This window comes from Scyliorhinus canicula, unplaced genomic scaffold (assembly GCF_902713615.1).
Source record: "Scyliorhinus canicula unplaced genomic scaffold, sScyCan1.1, whole genome shotgun sequence".
Lineage (NCBI taxonomy): Eukaryota > Metazoa > Chordata > Chondrichthyes > Carcharhiniformes > Scyliorhinidae > Scyliorhinus > Scyliorhinus canicula.
Window position 1 is genome coordinate 22,419 of NW_024055967.1, and position 21,564 is coordinate 43,982.

At 56.4% G+C, this 21,564-nt stretch overlaps 1 protein-coding gene across 1 annotated transcript; it reads left to right on the top strand.

Annotated features, from left to right (window-relative positions):
• Positions 1 to 2,131: 2,131 nt before the first annotated feature.
• Positions 2,132 to 21,083, top strand: LOC119961390 (potassium voltage-gated channel subfamily D member 1-like; the record flags this gene model as incomplete). Its single annotated transcript, XM_038788780.1, has 4 exons — positions 2,132 to 2,383; positions 10,384 to 10,470; positions 16,084 to 16,179; positions 20,836 to 21,083. Coding segments are annotated over exons 1-4 (683 nt in total), but the record flags the coding sequence as incomplete, so codon positions are not given.
• Between the last annotated feature and the right edge of the window lie 481 nt (positions 21,084 to 21,564).

The window sequence follows — 21,564 nt, forward strand, 5'->3', positions numbered from 1 at the left end:
TCAGTGTGAGCAGAGTCAGTGAGAGCAGAGTCAGTGTGAGCAGAGTCAGTGTGAGCAGAGTCAGTGAGAGCAGAGTCAGTGTGAGCAGTCAGTGTGAGCAGAGTCAGTGTGGGCAGTCAGTGTGAGCAGAGTCAGTGTGGGCAGTCAGTGTGAGCAGAGTCAGTGTGGGCAGTCAGTGTGAGCAGAGTCAGTGTGGGCAGTCAGTGTGAGCAGTCAGTGTGAGCAGAGTCAGTGTGAGCAGAGTCAGTGTGAGCAGAGTCAGTGTGAGCAGAGTCAGTGTGAGCAGAGTGAGTGTGAGCAGAGTGAGTGTGAGCAGAGTCAGTGTGAGCAGGGTGAGTGTGAGCAGAGTCAGTGTGAGCAGAGTCAGTGTGAGCAGTCAGTGTGAGCAGAGTCAGTGTGAGCAGAGTCAGTGTGAGCAGAGTCAGTGTGAGCAGAGTCAGTGTGAGCAGAGTGAGTGTGAGCAGAGTCAGTGAGAGCAGAGTCAGTGCGAGCAGAGTCAGTGTGAGCAGTCAGTGTGAGCAGAGTCAGTGTGAGCAGAGTCAGTGTGAGCAGAGTTAGTGTGAGCAGTCTGTGAGAGCAGAGTCAGTGAGAGCAGAGTCAGTGTGAGCAGAGTCAGTGTGAGCAGAGTCAGTGAGAGCAGAGTCAGTGTGAGCAGAGTCAGTGTGAGCAGAGTCAGTGAGAGCAGAGTCAGTGTGAGCAGTCAGTGTGAGCAGAGTCAGTGTGGGCAGTCAGTGTGAGCAGAGTCAGTGTGGGCAGTCAGTGTGAGCAGAGTCAGTGTGGGCAGTCAGTGTGAGCAGAGTCAGTGTGGGCAGTCAGTGTGAGCAGTCAGTGTGGGCAATCAGTGTGAGCAGTCAGTGTGAGCAGAGTCAGTGTGAGCCGAGTCAGTGTGAGCAGAGTCAGTGTGAGCAGAGTGAGTGTGAGCAGAGTGAGTGTGAGCAGGGTGAGTGTGAGCAGAGTCGGTGTGAGCAGAGTCAGTGTGAGCAGTCAGTGTGAGCAGAGTCAGTGTGAGCAGAGTCAGTGTGAGCAGAGTCAGTGTGAGCAGAGTCAGTGTGAGCAGAGTGAGTGTGAGCAGAGTCAGTGTGAGCAGAGTCAGTGTGAGCAGTCAGTGTGAGCAGAGTCAGTGTGAGCAGAGTCAGTGTGAGCAGAGTCAGTGTGAGCAGAGTCAGTGTGACAGAGTCAGTGTGAGCAGTCAGTGTGAGCAGAGTCAGTGTGAGCAGTCAGTGTGAGCAGTCAGTGTGAGCAGTCAGTGAGAGCAGAGTCAGTGTGAGCAGTCAGTGTGAGCAGTCAGTGTGAGCAGTCAGTGTGAGCAGTCAGTGAGAGCAGAGTCAGTGTGAGCAGTCAGTGTGAGCAGTCAGTGAGAGCAGAGTCAGTGTGAGCAGTCAGTGTGAGCAGTCAGTGTGAGCAGTCTGTGAGAGCAGAGTCAGTGAGAGCAGAGTCAGTGTGAGCAGTCAGTGTGAGCAGTCTGTGAGAGCAGAGTCAGTGAGAGCAGAGTCAGTGTGAGCAGTCAGTGTGAGCAGTCTGTGAGAGCAGAGTCAGTGAGAGCAGAGTCAGTGTGAGCAGTCAGTGTGAGCAGTCAGTGTGAGCAGAGTGAGTGTGAGCAGAGTGAGTGTGAGCAGAGTCAGTGTGAGCAGAGTCAGTGAGAGCAGAGTCAGTGTTAGCAGAGTCAGTGTGAGCAGAGTCAGTGTGAGCAGTCAGTTTGAGCAGAGTCAGTGAGAGCAGAGTCAGTGTGAGCAGAGTCAGTGAGAGCAGAGTCAGTGTGAGCAGAGTCAGTGTGAGCAGAGAGTGTGTAAGCAGAGTCAGTGTGAGCAGAGAGTCAGTGTGAGCAGAGTCAGTGTGAGCAGAGTCAGTGTGAGCAGAGTCAGTGAGAGCAGAGTCAGTGAGAGCAGTCAGTGTGAGCAGAGTCAGTGTGAGCAGAGAGTCAGTGTGAGCAGAGTGTGTGTGAGCAGAGTCAGTGAGAGCAGAGTCAGTGAGAGCAGTCAGTGTGAGCAGAGTCAGTGTGAGCAGAGAGTCAGTGTGAGCAGAGTGTGTGTGAGCAGAGAGTGTGTAAGCAGAGTCAGTGTGAGCAGAGAGTCAGTGTGAGCAGAGTGTGTGTGAGCAGTGGGTTGGATTGATCCACGTGCCACTCTGCAGGATGCCACTGCTCAGTCAGGGCAGTGTTGTGATTGCACTTTCTGCGGTAAATGGGCACCATGCCAATGAAAACCCTTCTGTATTTCCCAGTTATGGAGACATGGTCCCCGAATCAATCGCTGGAAAAATCTTCGGCTCCATTTGTTCTTTAAGTGGAGTTTTGGTCATCGCTCTGCCGGTTCCTGTCATCGTTTCCAATTTCAGTCGCATCTACCATCAAAACCAGCGAGCAGACAAGATCAAAGCACAGCAGGTAGGAGCGGTACCCAGCCCCGTGTACCCAGCCCCGTGTACCCAGCCCCGTGTACCCAGCCCCGTGTACCCAACCCCGTGTACCCAGCCCCGTGTACCCAGCCCCGTGTACCCAGCCCCGTGTACCCAGCCCCGTGTACCCAGCCCCGTGTACCCAACACCGTGTACCCAGCCCCGTGTACCCAGCCCCGTGTACCCAGCCCCGTGTACCCAGCCCCGTGTACCCAGCCCCGTGTACCCAACCCCGTGTACCCAGCCCCGTGTACCCAGCCCCGTGTACCCAGCCCCGTGTACCCAACCCCGTGTACCCAACACCGTGTACCCAGCCCCGTGTACCCAGCCCCGTGTACCCAACCCCGTGTACCCAACCCCGTGTACCCAGCCCCGTGTACCCAACCCCGTGTACCCAACCCCGTGTACCCAGCCCCGTGTACCCAGCCCCGTGTACCCAGCCCCGTGTACCCAGCCCCGTGTACCCAACACCGTGTACCCAGCCCCGTGTACCCAGCCCCGTGTACCCAGCCCCGTGTACCCAACACCGTGTACCCAGCCCCGTGTACCCAGCCCCGTGTACCCAACACCGTGTACCCAGCCCCGTGTACCCAAAACCGTGTACCCAGCCCCGTGTACCCAGCCCCGTGTACCAAACACCGAGTACCCAGCCCTATGTACCCAACCCCGTGTACCCAGCCCCGTGTACCCAGCCCCGTGTACCCAGCCCCGTGTACCCAGCCCCGTGTAACCAGCCCCGTGTACCCAACCCCGTGTACCCAACCCCGTGTACCCAACCCCGTGTACCCAACACCGTGTACCCAGCCCCGTGTACCCAGCACCGTGTACCCAGCCCCGTGTACCCAAAACCGTGTACCCAGCCCCGTGTACCCAGCCCCGTGTACCAAACACCGTGTACCCAGCCCCGTGTACCCAGCCCCGTGTACCCAGCCCCGTGTACCCAGCCCCGTGTACCCAGCCCCGTGTACCCAGCCCCGTGTACACCACCCCGTGTACCCAACCCCGTGTACCCAGCCCCGTGTACCCAGCCCCGTGTACCCAGCCCCGTGTACCCAGCCCCGTGTACCCAGCCCCGTGTACCCAGCCCCGTGTACCCAGCCCCGTGTAACCAGCCCCGTGTACCCAACCCCGTGTACCCAACCCCGTGTACCCAACCCCGTGTACCCAACCCCGTGTACCCAACACCGTGTACCCAGCCCCGTGTACCCAACACCGTGTACCCAGCCCCGTGTACCCAAAACCGTGTACCCAGCCCCGTGTACCCAGCCCCGTGTACCAAACACCGTGTACCCAGCCCTATGTACCCAACCCCGTGTACCCAGCCCCGTGTACCCAGCCCCGTGTACCCAGCCCCGTGTACCCAGCCCCGTGTACCCAGCCCCGTGTACACCACCCCGTGTACCCAACCCCGTGTACCCAGCCCCGTGTACCCAGCCCCGTGTACCCAGCCCCGTGTACCCAGCCCCGTGTACCCAGCCCCGTGTACCCAGCCCCGTGTACCCAGCCCCGTGTACCCACCCCGTGTACCCAACCCCGTGTACCCAGCCCCGTGTACCCAACACCGTGTACCCAGCCCCGTGTACCCAGCCCCGTGTACCCAACACCGTGTACCCAGCCCCCTGAACACAACCCCGTGTACCCAGCCCCGTGTACCCAACACCGTGTACCCAGCCCCGTGTACCCAGCCCCGTGTACCCAGCCCCGTGTACCCAGCCCCGTGTACCCAACACCGTGTACCCAGCCCCGTGTACCCAGCCCCGTGTACCCAGCCCCGTGTACCCAGCCCCGTGTACCCAACCCCGTGTACCCAGTTCCGTGTACCCAACCCAGTGTACCCAGCCCCGTGTACCCAACCCCGTGTACCCAGCCCCGTGTACCCAGCCCCGTGTACCCAGCCCCGTGTACCCAGCCCCGTGTACCCAACACCGTGTACCCAGCCCCGTGTACCCAGCCCCGTGTACCAAACACCGTGTACCCAGCCCTATGTACCCAACCCCGTGTACCCAGCCCCGTGTACCCAGCCCCGTGTACCCAACCCCGTGTACCCAGCCCCGTGTACCCAGCCCCGTGTACCCAGCCCCGTGTACCCAACACCGTGTACCCAGCCCCGTGTACCCAACCCCGTGTACCCAGCCCCGTGTACCCAACACCGTGTACCCAGCCCCCTGAACACAACCCCGTGTACCCAGCCCCGTGTACCCAACCCCGTGTACCCAGCCCCGTGTACCCAACCCCGTGTACCCAGCCCCGTGTACCCAACCCCGTGTACCCAGTTCCGTGTACCCAACCCCGTGTACCCAGCCCCGTGTACCCAACCCCGTGTACCCAGCCCCGTGTACCCAACACCGTGTACCCAGCTCCGTGTACCCAGCCCCGTGTACCCAGCCCCGTGTACCCAACACCATGTACCCAGCCCCGTGTACCCAACACCGTGTACCCAGCTCCGTGTACCCAGCCCCGTGTACCCAACACCGTGTACCCAGCCCCGTGTACCCAGCCCCGTGTACCCAACCCCGTGTACCCAGCCCCGTGTACCCAACCCCGTGTACCCAGCCCCGTGTACCCAACCCCGTGTACCCAGCCCCGTGTACCCAACCCCGTGTACCCAACACCGTGTACCCAGCCCCATGTACCCAGCCCCGTGTACCCTGCCCCCTGAACACAACCCCGTGTACCCAACCCCGTGTACCCAACCCCATGTACTCAGCCCTGTGTACCCAGCCCCGTGTACCCAACACCGTATACCCAGTCCCGTATACCCAGCCCCGTGTACCCAACACCGTGTACCCAGCCCCGTGTACCCAGCCCCGTGTACCCAGCCCCGTGTACCCAACCCCGTGTACCCAACACCGTGTACACAATGCCCTGTATCCAACCCTGTGTACCCAGCCCCGTGTACCCAGCCCCGTGTACCCAACCCAGTGTACCCAGCCCCGTATACCCAGCCCCGTGTACCCAGCCCCGTGTACCCAGCCCCGTGTACCCAACACCGTGTACCCAACCCCGTGTACCCAGCCCCGTGTACCCAGCCCCGTGTACCCAGCCCCGTGTACCCAGCCCCGTATACCCAGCCCCGTGTACCCATCCCCATGTACCCAACCCCGTGTACACAACCCCATGTACCCAGCCCCGTGTACCCAGCCCCGTGTACCCAGCCCCGTGTACCCAGCCCCGTGTACACAACCCCGTGTACCCAGCCCCATGTACCCAACCCCGTGTACCCAGCCCCGTGTACCCAGCCCCGTGTACCCAGCCCTGTGTACACAGCCCCGTGTACCCAGCCCCGTGTGCCCAGTCCCGGGTTCCCAGCCCCGTGTACCCAGCCCCGTGTACCCAACCCCGTGTACCAAACCCCGTGTACCCAGCCCCGTGTACCCAGCCCCGGGTACCCAACCCCGTGTACACAACCCCGTGTACCCAGCCCCGTGTACCCAGCCCCGTGTACCCAACCCCGTCTACCCAACACCGTGTACCCAGCCCCGTGTACCCAGCCCCGTGTACCCAGCCCCGTGTACCCAACACTGTGTACCCAGCCCCGTGTACCCAACACCGTGTACCCAACACCGTGTACCCAGCCCCGTGTACCCAAAACCGTGTACCCAGCCCCGTGTACCCAGCCCCGTGTACCAAACACCGAGTACCCAGCCCTATGTACCCAACCCCGTGTACCCAGCCCCGTGTACCCAGCCCCGTGTACCCAGCCCCGTGTACCCAGCCCCGTGTACCCAACCCCGTGTACCCAACCCCGTGTACCCAACCCCGTGTACCCAACCCCGTGTACCCAACCCCGTGTACCCAACACCGTGTACCCAGCCCCGTGTACCCAAGCCCCGTGTACCCAGCCCCGTGTACCCAAAACCGTGTACCCAGCCCCGTGTACCCAGACCCCGTGTACCCAACACCGTGTACCCAGCCCTAGGTACCCAAGCCCCGTGTACCCAGCCCCGTGTACCCAGCCCGTTGTACCCAGCCCCGTTACCCAGCCCCGTGTACCCAGCCCCGTGTACCCAGCCCCGTGTACCCCACCCCGTGTACCCAACCCCGTGTACCCAGCCCCGTGTACCCAGCCCCGTGTACCCAGCCCCGTGTACCCAGCCCCGTGTACCCAGCCCCGTGTACCCAACCCCGTGTACCCAGCCCCGTGTACCCAGCCCGTGTACCCAGCCCCGTGTACCCAGCCCCGTGTACCCAGCCCGTGTACCCAGCCCCGTGAACACAAACCCCGTGTACCCACCCGTGTACCCAGCCCCGTGTACCCACCCCGTGTACCCAGCCCCGTGTACCCAGCCCCGTGTACCCAGCCCCGTGTACCCAACACCGTGTACCCAGCCCCGTGTACCCAGCCCCGTGTACCAAACACCGTGTACCCAGCCCTATGTACCCAACCCCGTGTACCCAGCCCCGTGTACCCAGCCCCGTGTACCCAACCCCGTGTACCCAGCCCCGTGTACCCAGCCCCGTGTACCCAGCCCCGTGTACCCAACACCGTGTACCCAGCCCCGTGTACCCAACCCCGTGTACCCAGCCCCGTGTACCCAACACCGTGTACCCAGCCCCCTGAACACAACCCCGTGTACCCAGCCCCGTGTACCCAACCCCGTGTACCCAGCCCCGTGTACCCAACCCCGTTTTCCCAGTTCCGTGTACCCAACCCCGTGTACCCAGCCCCGTGTACCCAACCCCGTGTACCCAGCCCCGTGTACCCAACACCGTGTACCCAGCTCCGTGTACCCAGCCCCGTGTACCCAGCCCCGTGTACCCAGCCCCGTGTACCCAACACCGTGTACCCAGCCCCGTGTACCCAACACCGTGTACCCAGCTCCGTGTACCCAGCCCCGTGTACCCAACACCGTGTACCCAGCCCCGTGTACCCAGCCCCGTGTACCCAACCCCGTGTACCCAGCCCCGTGTACCCAACCCCGTGTACCCAGCCCCGTGTACCCAACCCCGTGTACCCAGCCCCGTGTATCCAACCCCGTGTACCCAGCCCCGTGTACCCAGCCCCATGTACCCAGCCCCGTGTACCCTGCCCCCTGAACACAACCCCGTGTACCCAACCCCGTGTACCCAACCCCGTGTACTCAGCCCTGTGTACCCAGCCCCGTGTACCCAACACCGTGTACCCAGTCCCGTATACCCAGCCCCGTGTACCCAACACCGTGTACCCAGCCCCGTGTACCCAGCCCCGTGTACCCAGCCCCGTGTACCCAACCCCGTGTACCCAACACCGTGTACACAATGCCCTGTATCCAACCCTGTGTACCCAGCCCCGTGTACCCAGCCCCGTGTACCCAGCCCCGTGTACCCAACCCCGTGTTACCAGCCCCGTATACCCAGCCCCGTATACCCAGCCCCGTGTACCCAGCCCCGTGTACCCAGCCCCGTGTACCCAACACCGTGTACCCAACCCCGTGTACCCAGCCCCGTGTACCCAGCCCCGTGTACCCAGCCCCGTGTACCCAGCCCCGTGTACCCATCCCCGTGTACCCAACCCCGTGTACCCAACCCCGTGTACCCAGCCCCGTGTACACAACCCCGTGTACCCAGCCCCGTGTACCCAACCCCGTGTACCCAGCCCCGTGTACCCAGCCCCGTGTACCCAGCTCCGTGTACCCAACACCGTGTACCCAACACCGTGTACCCAGCCCCGTGTACCCAACCCCGTGTACCAAACCCCGTGTACCCAGCCCCGTGTACCCAGCCCCGTGTACCCAGCCCCGTGTGCCCTGCCCCGTGTACCCAGCCCCGTGTACCCACCCCCGTGTACCCAACCCCGTGTACCCAGCCCCGTGTACCCAGCCCCGGGTACCCAACCCCGTGTACACAACCCCGTGTACCCAGCCCCGTGTACCCAGCCCCGTGTACCCACCCCGTGTACCCAACCCCATGTACCCAGCCCCATGTACCCAGCCCCCGTACCCAGCCCCGTGTACCCAACCCCGTGTACCCAACCCCGTGTACACAACCCCGTGTACCCAGCCCCGTGTACACAACCCTGTGTACCCAGCCCCGTGTACCCAGCCCCGTGTACCCAGCCCCGTGTCCCCAGCCCTGTGTACCCAACCCCGTGTACCCAGCCCCGTGTCCCCAGCCCCGTGTACACAACCCCGTGTACCCAGCCCCGTGTCCCCAGCCCCGTGTCCCCAGCCCCGTGTAACCAGCCCCGTGTACCCAGCCCCGTGTACCCAGCCCCGTGTACCCAGCCCCGTGTACCCAGACCCGTGTACCCAGCCCCGTGTACCCAACCCCGTGTTACCAACCCCGTGTACCCAGCCCCGTGTACCCAGCCCCGTGTAACCAACCCCGTGTACCCAGCCCCGTGTACCCAACCCCGTGTACCCAACCCCGTGTACCCAACCCCGTGTACCCAGCCCCGTGTACCCAGCCCCGTGTACCCAACCCCGTGTACCTAACCCCGTGTATCCAACCCCGTGTACCCAACCCCGTGTACCCAGCCCCGTGTACCCAACCCCGTGTACCCAGCTCCGTGTACCTAACCCCGTGTACCCAGCCCTGTGTACCCAGCCCCGGGTACCCAGCCCCGTGTACCCAACCCCGTGTACCCAAACCCGTGTACCTAATCCCGTGTACCCAGCCCCGTGTACCAAACCCCGTGTACCCAACCCCGTGTACCCAGCCCCGTATACCCAGCCCAGTGTACCCAGCCCCATGTACCCAACTCCGTGTACCAAACCCGTGTACCTATCCCTGTGTATCTAACCCCGTGTACCCAACTCCATGTACCCAAACCCGTGTACCCAGCCCCGTGTACCCAGCCCCGTGTACCCAGCCCCGTGTACCCAGCCCCGTGTACCCAGCCCCGTGTACCCAGCCCCGTGTACCCAGCCCCGTGTACCCAGCCCCGTGTACCCAAGCCCGTGTACCCAACTCCGTGTACCAAACCCGTGTACCCAACTCCGTGTACCCAGCCCCGTGTACCCAGCCCCGTGTACCCAGCCCCGTGTACCCAACCCCGTGTACCCAACTCCGTGTACCCAACTCCGTGTACCAAACCCCGTGTACCCAAACCCGTGTACCCAACCCGTGTACCTAACCTCGTTTACCCAGCCCCGTGTACCCAACCCCGTCTACCTAACCCCGTGTTCCTAACCCCGTGTACCCAAACCCGTGTACCAAACCCCGTTTACACAGCCCCCTGTACCCAACCCCGTGTACTTAATCCTGTCCTGTATCTAACCCCGTGCTGTACCTGTCCTGGGAGTGTTTGATGGGGACAGTGTAGAGGGAGCTTTACTCTGTATCTAACCCCGTGCTGTACCTGTCCTGGGAGTGTTTGATGGGTACAGTGTAGAGGGAGCTTTACTCTGTATCTAACCCCGTGCTGTACCTGTCCTGGGAGTGTTTGATGGGGACAGTGTAGAGGGAGCTTTACTCTGTATCTAACCCCGTGCTGTACCTGTCCTGGGAGTGTTTGATGGGGACAGTGTAGAGGGAGCTTTACTCTGTATCTAACCCCGTGCTGTACCTGTCCTGGGAGTGTTTGATGGGGACAGTGTAGAGGCAGCTTTACTCTGTATCTAACCCCGTGCTGTACCTGTCCTGGGAGTGTTTGATGGGGACAGTGTAGAGGGAGCTTTACTCTGTATCTAACCCCGTGCTGTACCTGTCCTGGGAGTTTTTGATGGGGACAGTGTAGAGGGAGCTTTACTCTGTATCTAACCCCGTGCTGTACCTGTCCTGGGAGTGTTTGATGGGGACAGTGTAGAGGGAGCTTTACTCTGTATCTAACCCCGTGCTGTACCTGTTCTGGGAGTGTTTGATGGGGACAGTGTAGAGGGAGCTTTACTCTGTATCTAACCCTGCGCTGTACCTGTCCTGGGAGTGTTTGATGGGGACAGTGTAGAGGGAGCTTTACTCTGTATCTAACCCTGTGCTGCTGAAGTTTAAACATTTCTCATTACTGATGTGTGTTTGATGTTGCCTCGGTTGGAGTAACGATCGACAATGTCTGCTTCTGCTCTTGCCTAGAAAGTCCGCGTGGCAAGGATTCGCTTGGCAAAATCCGGAACAACGAATGCCTTCCTGAGGTATAAGGAAGGTGGGGGATTAAATCCGGTACGATTGTTATTGCCTGGAGATATTTCAACAGACAACACGACTCGAGAGTGAGACATTCTTAACTCCACACATGTGCGTTCATTCCTGGCGTGTGCGTCTCGTGGCAACACTGGCATCTCACAGCCTCCTCATCACTGAGACATGGTCGGCGATTTCAGGGAGCAATTAATATTATCACAATCCCAATGGACCCAAACCCCTTCCCGTTCACTCCCACTGTCCACAATCCCAATGGACACAAACCCCTTCCCGTTCACTCCCACTGTGCACAATCCCAATGGACCCAAACCCCTTCCCAGTTCACTCCCACTGTACACAATCCCAATGGACCCAAACCCCTTCCCGTTCACTCCCACTGTACACAATCCCAATGGACCCAAACCCCTTCCCATTCACTCCCACTGTGCACCATCCCAATGGACCCAAACCCCTTCCCGTTCACTCCCACTGTGCACAATCCCAATGGACCCAAACCCTTCCCATTCACTCAAACTGTGCACAATCCCAATGGACCCAAACCCCTTCCCATTCACTCCCACTGTGCACAATCCCAATGGACCCAAACCCCTTCCCATTCACTCCCACTGTACACAATCCCAATTGACCCAAACCCCTTCCCATTCACTCCCACTGTACACAATCCCAATGGACCCAAACCCCTTCCCATTCACTCCCATTGTACATAATCCCAATGGACACAAACCCCTTCCCATTCACTCCCATTGTACATAATCCCAATGGACACAAACCCCTTCCCATTCACTCCAACTGTACACAATCCCAATGGACCCAAACCCCTTCCCATTCACTCCCACTGTACACAATCCCAATGGACCCAAACCCCTTCCCATACACTCCCACTGTACACAATCCCAATGGACCCAAACCCCTTCCCATTCACTCCCACTGTGCACAATTCCAATGGACCCAAACCCCTTCCCATTCACTCCCACTGTACACAATCCCAATGGACCCAAACCCCTTCCCATTCACTCCCACTGTTCACAATCCCAATGGACCCAAACCCCTTCCCGTTCACTCCCACTGTACAAAATTCCAATGGACCCAAACCCCTTCCCATTCACTCCCACTGTCCACAATCCCAATGGACCCAAACCCCTTCCCATTCACTCCCATTGTACATAATCCCAATGGACCCAAACCCCTTCCCATTCACTCCCACTGTACACAATCCCAATGGACCCAAACCCCTTCCCGTTCACTCCCACTGTGCACAATCCCAATGGACCCAAACCCCTTCCCGTTCACTCCCACTCTACACAATCCCAATGGACCCAAACCCCTTCCCATTCACTCCCATTGTACATAATCCCAATGGACACAAACCCCTTCCCATTCACTCCCATTGTACATAATCCCAATGGACACAAACCCCTTCCCATTCACTCCCATTGTACATAATCCCAATGGACACAAACCCCTTCCCATTCACTCCCACTGTACACAATCCCAATGGACCCAAACCCCTTCCCATTCACTCCCACTGTACACAATCCCAATGGACCCAAACCCCTTCCCATTCACTCCCACTGTGCACAATTCCAATGGACCCAAACCCCTTCCCATTCACTCCCACTGTACACAATCCCAATGGACCCAAACCCCTTCCCATTCACTCCCACTGTACACAATCGCAATGGACACAAACCCCTTCCCATTCACTCCCACTGTGCACAATCCCAATGGACTCAAACCCCATCCCATTCACTCCCGCTGTGCGCAATCCCAATGGACCCAAGCCCCTTCCCGTTCATTCCCACTGTACACAATCCCAATGGACCCAAACCCCTTCCCATTCACTCCCACTGTACACAGTCCCAATGGACCCAAACCCCTTCCCATTCACTCCCACTGTACACAATCCCAATGGACCCAAACCCCTTCCCATTCACTCCCACTGTGCACAATCCCAATGGACCCAAACCCCTTCCCATAAATCTCACTGTGCACAACCTCAATGGACACAAACCCCTTCCCATTCACTCCCACTACGCACAATCCCAATGGTCCCAAACCCCTTCCCATTCACTCCCACTGTCCGCAGTCCCAATGGACCCAAACCCCTTCCCGTTCACTCCCACTGTACACAATTCCAATGGACCCAAACCCCTTCCCATTCACTCCCACTGTCCACAATCCCAATGGACCCAAACCCCTTCCCATTCACTCCCATTGTACATAATCCCAATGGACCCAAACCCCTTCCCGTTCACTCCCACTGTCCACAATCCCAATGGACCCAAACGCCTTCACATTCACTCCCATTGTACATAATCCCAATGGACCCAAACCCCTTCCCATTCACTCCCACTGTACACAATCCCAATGGACCCAAACCCCTTCCCATTCACTCCCACTGTGCAGAATCCCAATGGACCCAAACCCCTTCTCATTCACTCCCACTGTACACAATCCCAATGGACCCAAACCCCTTCCCATTCACTCCCACTGTACACAATCCCAATGGACACAAACCCCTTCCCATTCACTCCCACTGTGCACAATCCCAATGGACCCAAACCCCATCCCATTCACTCCCACTGTGCGCAATCCCAATGGACCCAAGCCCCTTCCCGTTCATTCCCACTGTACACAATCCCAATGGACCCAAACCCCTTCCCATTCACTCCCACTGTACACAATCCCAATGGACCCAAACCCCTTCCCATTCACTCCCACTGTACACAATCCCAATGGACCCAAACCCCTTCCCATTCACTCCCACTGTGCACAATCCCAATGGACCCAAACCCCTTCCCATAAATCCCACTGTGCACAACCTCAATGGACACAAACCCCTTCCCATTCACTCCCACTATGCACAATCCCAATGGACCCAAACCCCTTCCCATTCACTCCCACTGTACACAATCCCAATGGACCCAAACCCCTTCCCATTCACTCCCACTGTGCACAATTGCAATGGACACAAACCCCTTCCCATTCACTCCCACTGTCCACAATCCCAATGGTTCTAAACCCTTTCCCATTCACTCCCACTGTACACAATCCCAATGGACCCAAACCCCTTCCCATTCACTCCCACTGTGCACAATTGCAATGGACACAAACCCCTTCCCATTCACTCCCACTGTCCACAATCCCAATGGTTCTAAACCCTTTCCCATTCACTCCCACTGTACACAATCCCAATGGTCCCAAACCCCTTCCCATTCACTCCCACTGTCCGCAGTCCCAATGGACCCAAACCCCTTCCCATTCACTCCCACTGTGCACAATCCCGATGGACCCAAACCCCTTCCCATTCACTCCCACTGTGCACAATCCCAATGGACCCAAACCCCTTCCCATTCACTCCCACTGTGCACAATCCCTTTCTCATGTCCCCAGTTTCTATCTCTCACCGGCTGAAACTGATGTCGGAAACCAATCTTTGATTTATGAACTAATTCATAATCATCTGCCATTTCTGCTGCCAATCTCGCAGTTTTAACCCTCTGCTCTTCCACATGAGCTCTCACTACATCAGGAATTAAATTTTTAAAATCCATCCAAAAATATAATTTCTCTGAGAGCTTCATACGTTTGGTCTATTTCCAAAGCCCTTATCCACCTATCAAAATTACTCTGTTTGAGCCTTTGAAACTCCATATATGTTTGACCAAATTCTTTCCTTACGTTTCTAAACCTTTGTCTGTAAGCTTCAGGCACTAGTCCATCTGCACATAAGATGGATTTTTTCTCCTCCTCATACGTCCCAGATACCTCCTCCGGTAGCGATGCAAACACTTCACTAGCTCGACCTACCAGCTTTGTTTGAATCAGTAACACCCACATGTCCTGTGGCCATTCCATTTGTTTAGCTTCCTTCTCATCAAACCTTGGCAATGCCTGGACATATTTCAATAGATCCCCCTAAGCCTTCGACTATGACGCTCTTTCTCACTATCCTGATCACGATCATCAATCATCGTTTCCCTTTACGTCTGCCAATTTTAACTGACTGTCATGTTCATGGCCATTTTCTGAAGTTCAAACGCTCTCTTTTTCCCTTTCCATGATCTGTATCTCTCTTTCTCTCTCTTTTTGTTCTGCTCGGGCTATTCTTTCTTTTTCTCTCATTGTGTATTCAAGCTGCTTTAATTCTTTTTGCTGTTCATGTTGCTTAATTTGTAACTGTTTTTGCCATTTCCAATGAGTCAAACTGTATCTCAGGCAACTTTAAATGCTTAGCCACCGCCATAATTACCTCATCTTTTCGTATTTTGGCAGGTAATGGTAACTGCAATGTTTTTGCCAAATCTAACAGTCTGCTTTTAGTCTCTGTCCGTAAGGTACTGCGTGTGACATTCTCCACCCCCAAAAAAACTTCAGAGCCTCTGAAAGAGCCATTGTCCACAACACACTCCCTACTTAAGCTGGAATAGCACACCTGAAATGCAACCACAATATGCTCATCCCTCACTGTCATTAAGTTCACTAAGCCAATCCAATAGATAGACTTTTATCCCGGACGAGCCCCCAGTTTGTTATGGGCCAGGGTTTAGAGAACCCCAAAGTGTATCATGGAGTTCACCTGACCCACAACTTTGAATAGATTGTGGTATGGGGAGCACACGGCCCACTCTAGATGTCAGAGGAAGTTTCTTTACTCAGAGAGTAGTAGGGGTGTGGAACGCCCTGCCTGCAACAGTAGTAGACTCGCCAAATTTAAGGGCATTTAAGTGGTCACGGGATAGACATATGGATGAAAATGGAATAGTGTAGGTCAGATAGGCTTCAGATGGTTTCATGGGTCGGCGCAACATCGAGGGCCGAAGGGCCCGTACTGCGCTGTAATGTTCTATGTTCTACAGGTGTGATGCAAACAGAAATCTTCAGTACTTTTAAATTAAAACAATGTTAATCTATGAAACCAGTTAACATTTTATAAACCCTTAGTAAACATCTGAACAACTATCAACACCAATAAATCACCAAAGAATACAGTACTCGATAGATAACCCTTAATAAATTCCCAAACAACATCCAGAAGACAAAAGACCCTTTTTAACACAGAGATCAGGTTTAAATTCACTATTGAGAGCAGTCAGCACTTTGAGATCACCCAATTGATTTGGAGACAGTCTGTAGTTTGCAGAGAGATCCATGAACATCTGCTGGCTATCACTGCAGCTCTTCTCTCTGAAAACAAAACTAAGAACTCACTCTATAGCACCCTGCTCAAAAACGAAAGTATTGCAGACAGACAGCTCAGCTCCACCCACTCTCTGACATCACTCCAGCTCTCAAATAAACACCCCTTTCTTAAAGTTACGCCCAGTACAGCTATTCAATAAACACCCATTTCTTAAAGGCACTCTCACATGATCAGAGTGAAATGTGTAGAAATGTGACCGAGCACCTGGAAACGTTGTCTCTGAAACGGGTTGTGAATCTCATTCAGGGGGCGCTTCCGAACACCGATTGGAGCTGTATTAGAGCAGGAGTGATTCTCAGGGCATGCTGGGATTGAACTGAACCGCTCCTTGTCTGTCCTGGGACAGCAATGCTGATCCCATTGGCTTCGTTCGGGTATTGTGTGATTGGTTGAGTCTCAGTTCGCTCACTCTGCTGTTTTCCTTGCAGGATAACGACTCCGATCAGCAGCTTCTGCTGGGGAAAAATCGGTCCGCCTTCGAAAGGCAACATCATCACCTCCTGCATTGCCTGGAGAAGACTACAGTGAGACATTCGTCCTTCCGAGGGGGCCGTTCCCGCCCGCGACAGCTTTCCTATCCCTCCCCAAGACCCAGGCTCACTGACACCCACCAGCCCATTCCAAATGCCCGCTGGCTCTCCAGTCCTGGGCACTGGCTTTGTCTTGGAGACCGGGCATCGTTGGCATGGTAGACATCGTATGGTTCGCCCAGTCCTCACACGTATCCCCCGCGGGGAGGGCAGACTTTGGAAAGGAGTGGTTAAGGGTCTCGCCATGTTGGCATGAGGCACTGGACTGGAACCACTTCCAGGTACAGACGGGGGCACGCACACAGGTTTCCTGAACCGAATCGTGCCCATTCAACCCGTCCAATTCCCCCGCACACTTGCGCTACGAAATTCCGGTTATGGAAGAGGAGGCAGATGAAAATCAGCATCTGATTCACTCTCTCCTCCGGACTTCCTCCCCTCCGCCTCTCGCACAACTCTGCCTCCCCAAATCCTAAACCTGGCCAGGACACTGCGGGCATGAGGTGGAGGGGATCAGAGCATTGACGGGATGGGATGGGGAGGGATTGGGAATGTTGGTGTGATGGGACGGGGAGGGATTGGGAATGTTGGTGTGATGGGATGGGAAGGGATTGGGAATGTCGGTGTGATGGGATGGGGAGGGATTGGGAATGTCGGTGTGATGGGATGGGGAGGGATTGGGAATGTTGGTGTGAAGGGATGGGGAGGTATTGGGAATGTTGGTGTGATGGGGAGGGATTGGGAATGTTGGTGTGAAGGGATGGGGAGGGATTGGGAATATCGGTGTGATGGGATGGGGAGGGATTGGGAATGTCGGTGTGATGGGATGGGGAGGGATTGGGAATGTTGGTGTGATGGGATGGGGAGGGATTGGGAATGTTGGTGTGAAGGGATGGGGAGGGATTGGGAATGTTGGTGTGATGGGATGGGGAGGGATTGGGAATGTTGGTGTGATGGGATGGGGAGGGATTGGGAATGTTGGTGTGATGTGATGGGGAGGGATTCGGAATGTTTGTGTGATGGGATGGGGAAGGATTGGGAATGTTGGTGTGATGGGATGGGGAGGGATTGGGAATGTTGGTGTGATGGGAGATGGAGGGATTGGGAATGTTGGTGTGATGGGATGGGGAGGGATTGGGAATGTTGGTGTGATGGAATGGGGAGGGATTGGGAATGTTGGTGTGATGGGATGGGGAGAGATTGGGAATGTTGGTGTGATGGAGTGGGCAGGGATTGGGAATGTTGGTGTGATCGGATGGGGAGGGATTGGGAATGTTAGTGTGATGGGATGGGAAGGGATTGGGAATGTTGGTGTGATGGGATGGGGAGGGATTGTGAATGTTGGCGTAATGGGATGGGGAGGGATTGGGAACGTCGGTGTGATGGGAGGGGGAGGGATTGGGAATGTTGGTGTGATGGGATGGGGAGGGATTGGAAATGTTGGTGTGATGGGATGGGGAGCGATTGGGAATGTTGGTGTGATGGGATGGGGAGGGATTGGGAATGTCGGTGTGATGGGATGGGGAGGGATTGGGAATGTTGGTGTGATGGGATGGGGAGGTATTGGGAATGATGGTGTGATGGGAGATGGAGGGATTGGGAATGTCGCTGTGATGGGATGGGGATGGATTGGGAATGTTGGTGTGATGGGATGGGGAGGGATTGGGAATGTTGGTGTGATGGGATGGGGAGGGATTGGGAATGTTGGTGTGATGGGATGGGGAGGGATTGGGAATGTTGGTGTGATGGGATGGGGAGGGATTGGGAATGTTGGTGTGAAGGGATGGGGAGGGATTGGGAATGTTGGTGTGATGGGATGGGGAGGGATTGGGAATGTTGGTGTGAAGGGATGGGGAGGGATTGGGAATGTTGGTGTGATGGGATGGGGAGGGATTGGGAATGTTGGTGTGATGGGATGGGGAGGGATTGGGAATGTTGGTGTGAAGGGATGGGGAGGGATTGGGAATGTTGGTGTGATGGGATGGGGAGGGATTGGGAATGTTGGTGTGATGGGATGGGGAGGGATTGGAAATGTTGGTGTGATGGGAGATGGAGGGATTGGGAATGTTGGTGTGATGGGATGGGGAGGGATTGGGAATGTTGATGTGATGGGATGGGGAGGGATTGGGAATGTTGGTAAGATGGGATGGGGAGAGATTGGGAATGTTGGTGTGATGGGAGATGGATGGATTGGGAATGTTGGTGTGATGGGAGGAGGAGGGATTGGGAATGTTGGTGTGATGGGATGGGGAGAGATTGGGAATGTTGGTGTGATGGGATGGGGAGGGATTGGGAACGTTGGTGTGATGGGATGGGGATGGATTGGGAATGTTGGTGTGATGGGATGGGGAGGGGTTGGGAATGTTGGTGTGATGGGATGGGGAGAGATTGGGAATGTTGGTGTGATGGGATGGGGATGGATTGGGAATGTTGGTGTGATGGGATGGGGAGGGATTGGGAATGTTGGTGTGATGGGATGGGGAGGGATTTGGAATGTTGGTGTGATGGGATGGGGAGGGATTGGGAATGTTGGTGTGATGGGATGGGGAGGGATTGGGAATGTTGCTGTGATGGGGATGGAGGGATTGGGAATGTTGAAGTGATGGGATGGGAAGGATTGGGAATGTAGGTGTGATGGGGTGGGGAGGGATTGGGAATGGCTGGGTGTGTATGGAGAGGGATTGGGAATGTGGGTGTGATGGGATGGGGAGGGATTGGGAATGTTGGTGTGATGGGATGGGGAGAGATTGGGAATGTTGGTGTGATGGGATGGGGATTGATTGGGAATGTTGGTGTGATGGGATGGGGAGGGATTGGGAATGTTGGTGTGATGGGATGAGGAGGGATTGTGAATGTTGGTGTGATGGGAGTTGGAGGGATTGGGAATGTTGGTGTGATGGGTTGGGGAGGGATTGGGAATGTCGGTGTGATGGGACGGGGAGGGATTGGGAATGTTTGTGTGATGGGATGGGGAGAAATTGGGAATGTAGGTGTGATGGGATGGGGAGGGATTGGGAATGTTGGTGTGATGGGATGGGGAGGGATTTGGAATGTTGGTGTGATGGGATGGGGAGGGATTGGGAATGTTGCTGTGATGGGGATGGAGGGATTGGGAATGTTGAAGTGATGGGATGGGAAGGATTGGGAATGTAGGTGTGATGGGATGGGGAGGGATTGGGAATGTTGGTGTGATGGGATGGGGAGGGATTGGGAATGTCAGTGTGATGGGATGGGGAGGAATTGGGAATGTTGGTGTGATGGGATGGGGAGGGATTGGGAATGTTGGTGTGATGGGATGGGGAGGGATTGGGAATGTTGCTGTGATGGGGATGGAGGGATTGGGAATGTTGAAGTGATGGGATGGGAAGGATTGGGAATGTAGGTGTGATGGGATGGGAGGGATTGGGAATGTTGGTGTGATGGGATGGGGAGAAATTGGGAATGTTGGTGTGATGGGATGGGGAGGGATTTGGAATGTTGGTGTGATGGGATGGGGAGGGATTGGGAATGTTGCTGTGATGGGGATGGAGGGATTGGGAATGTTGAAGTGATGGGATGGGAAGGGTTGGGAATGTAGGTGTGATGGGATGGGGAGGGATTGGGAATGTTGGTGTGATGGGATGGGGAGGGATTGGGAATGTTGGTGTGATGGGATGGGGAGGGATTGGGAATGTTGGTGTGATGGAATGGGGTGGGGTTGGGAATGTTGGTGTGATGGGATGGGGAGGGATTGGGAATGTTGGTGTGATGGGATGGGGAGGGATTGGGAATGTTGGTGTGATGGGATGGGGAGGGATTGGGAACGTTGGTGTGATGGGATGGGGATTGATTGGGAATGTTGGTGTGATGGGATGGGGAGGGATTGGGAATGTTGGTGTGATGGGATGGGGAGGGATTGGGTATGTTGGTGTGATGGGATGGGGAGTAATTGGGAATGTTGGTGTGATGGGATGAGGAGGGATTGGGAATGTTGGTGTGATGGGAGTTGGAGGGATTGGGAATGTTGGTGTGATGGGAGGAGGAGGGATTGGGAATGTTGGTGTGATGGGATGGGGAGGGATTGGGAACGTTGGTGTGATGGGATGGGCAGGGATTGGGAATGTTGGTGTGATGGGATGGGGAGTAATTGGGAATGTTGGTGTGATGGGATGAGGAGGGATTGTGAATGTTGGTGTGATGGGAGTTGGAGGGATTGGGAATGTTGGTGTGATGGGAGGAGGAGGGATTGGGAATGTTGGTGTGATGGGGTGGGGAGGGATTGGGAATGTTGGTGTGATGGGAGGAGGAGGGATTGGGAATGTTGTTGTGATGGGATGGGGAAGGATTGGGAATGTCTGTGTGATGGGATGGGAGGGATTTGGGAATGTTGTTGGGATGGGATGGGGAGGGATTTTGGAATATTGTTGGGATGGGATGGGAGGGATTTGGGAATGTTGTTGGGATGGGATGGGGAGGGATTGAGAATGTTGGTGTGATGGGATGGGGAGGGATTTGGGAATGTCGTTGGGATGGGATGGGGAGGGATTGGGAATGTCGGTGTGATGGGATGGGGACGGATTGGGAATGTTGTGCTTCAGGATCAGGATGCAGAGCGAACTCCGCGGTTCTCTCCTGGCCCTCACTGACCCCCCCTGTCTCTCTTCCTGCCAGTGTCACGAGTTCACGGACGAACGCACATACTCGGAGGCCTGCGTGACGGATTCTCTGGGATATCGCAGCAGCCGGAGCACATCCCTCTCCTCCCATCAGGGATCGGGAATGTCCTGCTGCCCACGCCGTGTCAAGAGGCGGCCCAGCCGCCTGATGAACTCCTCCATGTCGGTCAGCCGTGTGGGCAGTATTCAGGAGCTGAGCATAATCCACATTCAGAGTGGCATCAAACCGGGTCTCCCCCAAAGGTAAACAGGCCAATAAACACCCATCTCCACCAAACCTGACTGGCTGCCCCAACTGGGCACGTGGCGGCAAGCCCGTGTTACCACCTCCTCTTGAACATTTGACCAACCACCTTTCCTCATCCACCCTCAGGATCTGTCCGTCGCTGGCTCAGGCCCAGCATTTATCGCCCGTCCCTAATTGCCCCTCGAGAAGGGGGTGGGTGAGCCGCCTTCTTGAACCCGCTGCAGTCCCGTGAGGTGTAGGTACACCCACTGTGCTGTTAGGGAGGGAGTTCCGGGATTTTGCCCCAGCGACAGTGAAGGAACGGCCGATATATATCCCAGTGGGGATGGTGAGGGGCTCGGAGGGGAACCTCTAGGTGGTGGGGGTCCCAGGTATCTGCTGCTCTTGTCCTTCTAGATGGTAGAGGGCGTGGGTTTGGAAGGTGCTGCCTAAGGAGTCTTGGTGAGTTGCTGCGGTGCATCTTGTAGATGGGGACAC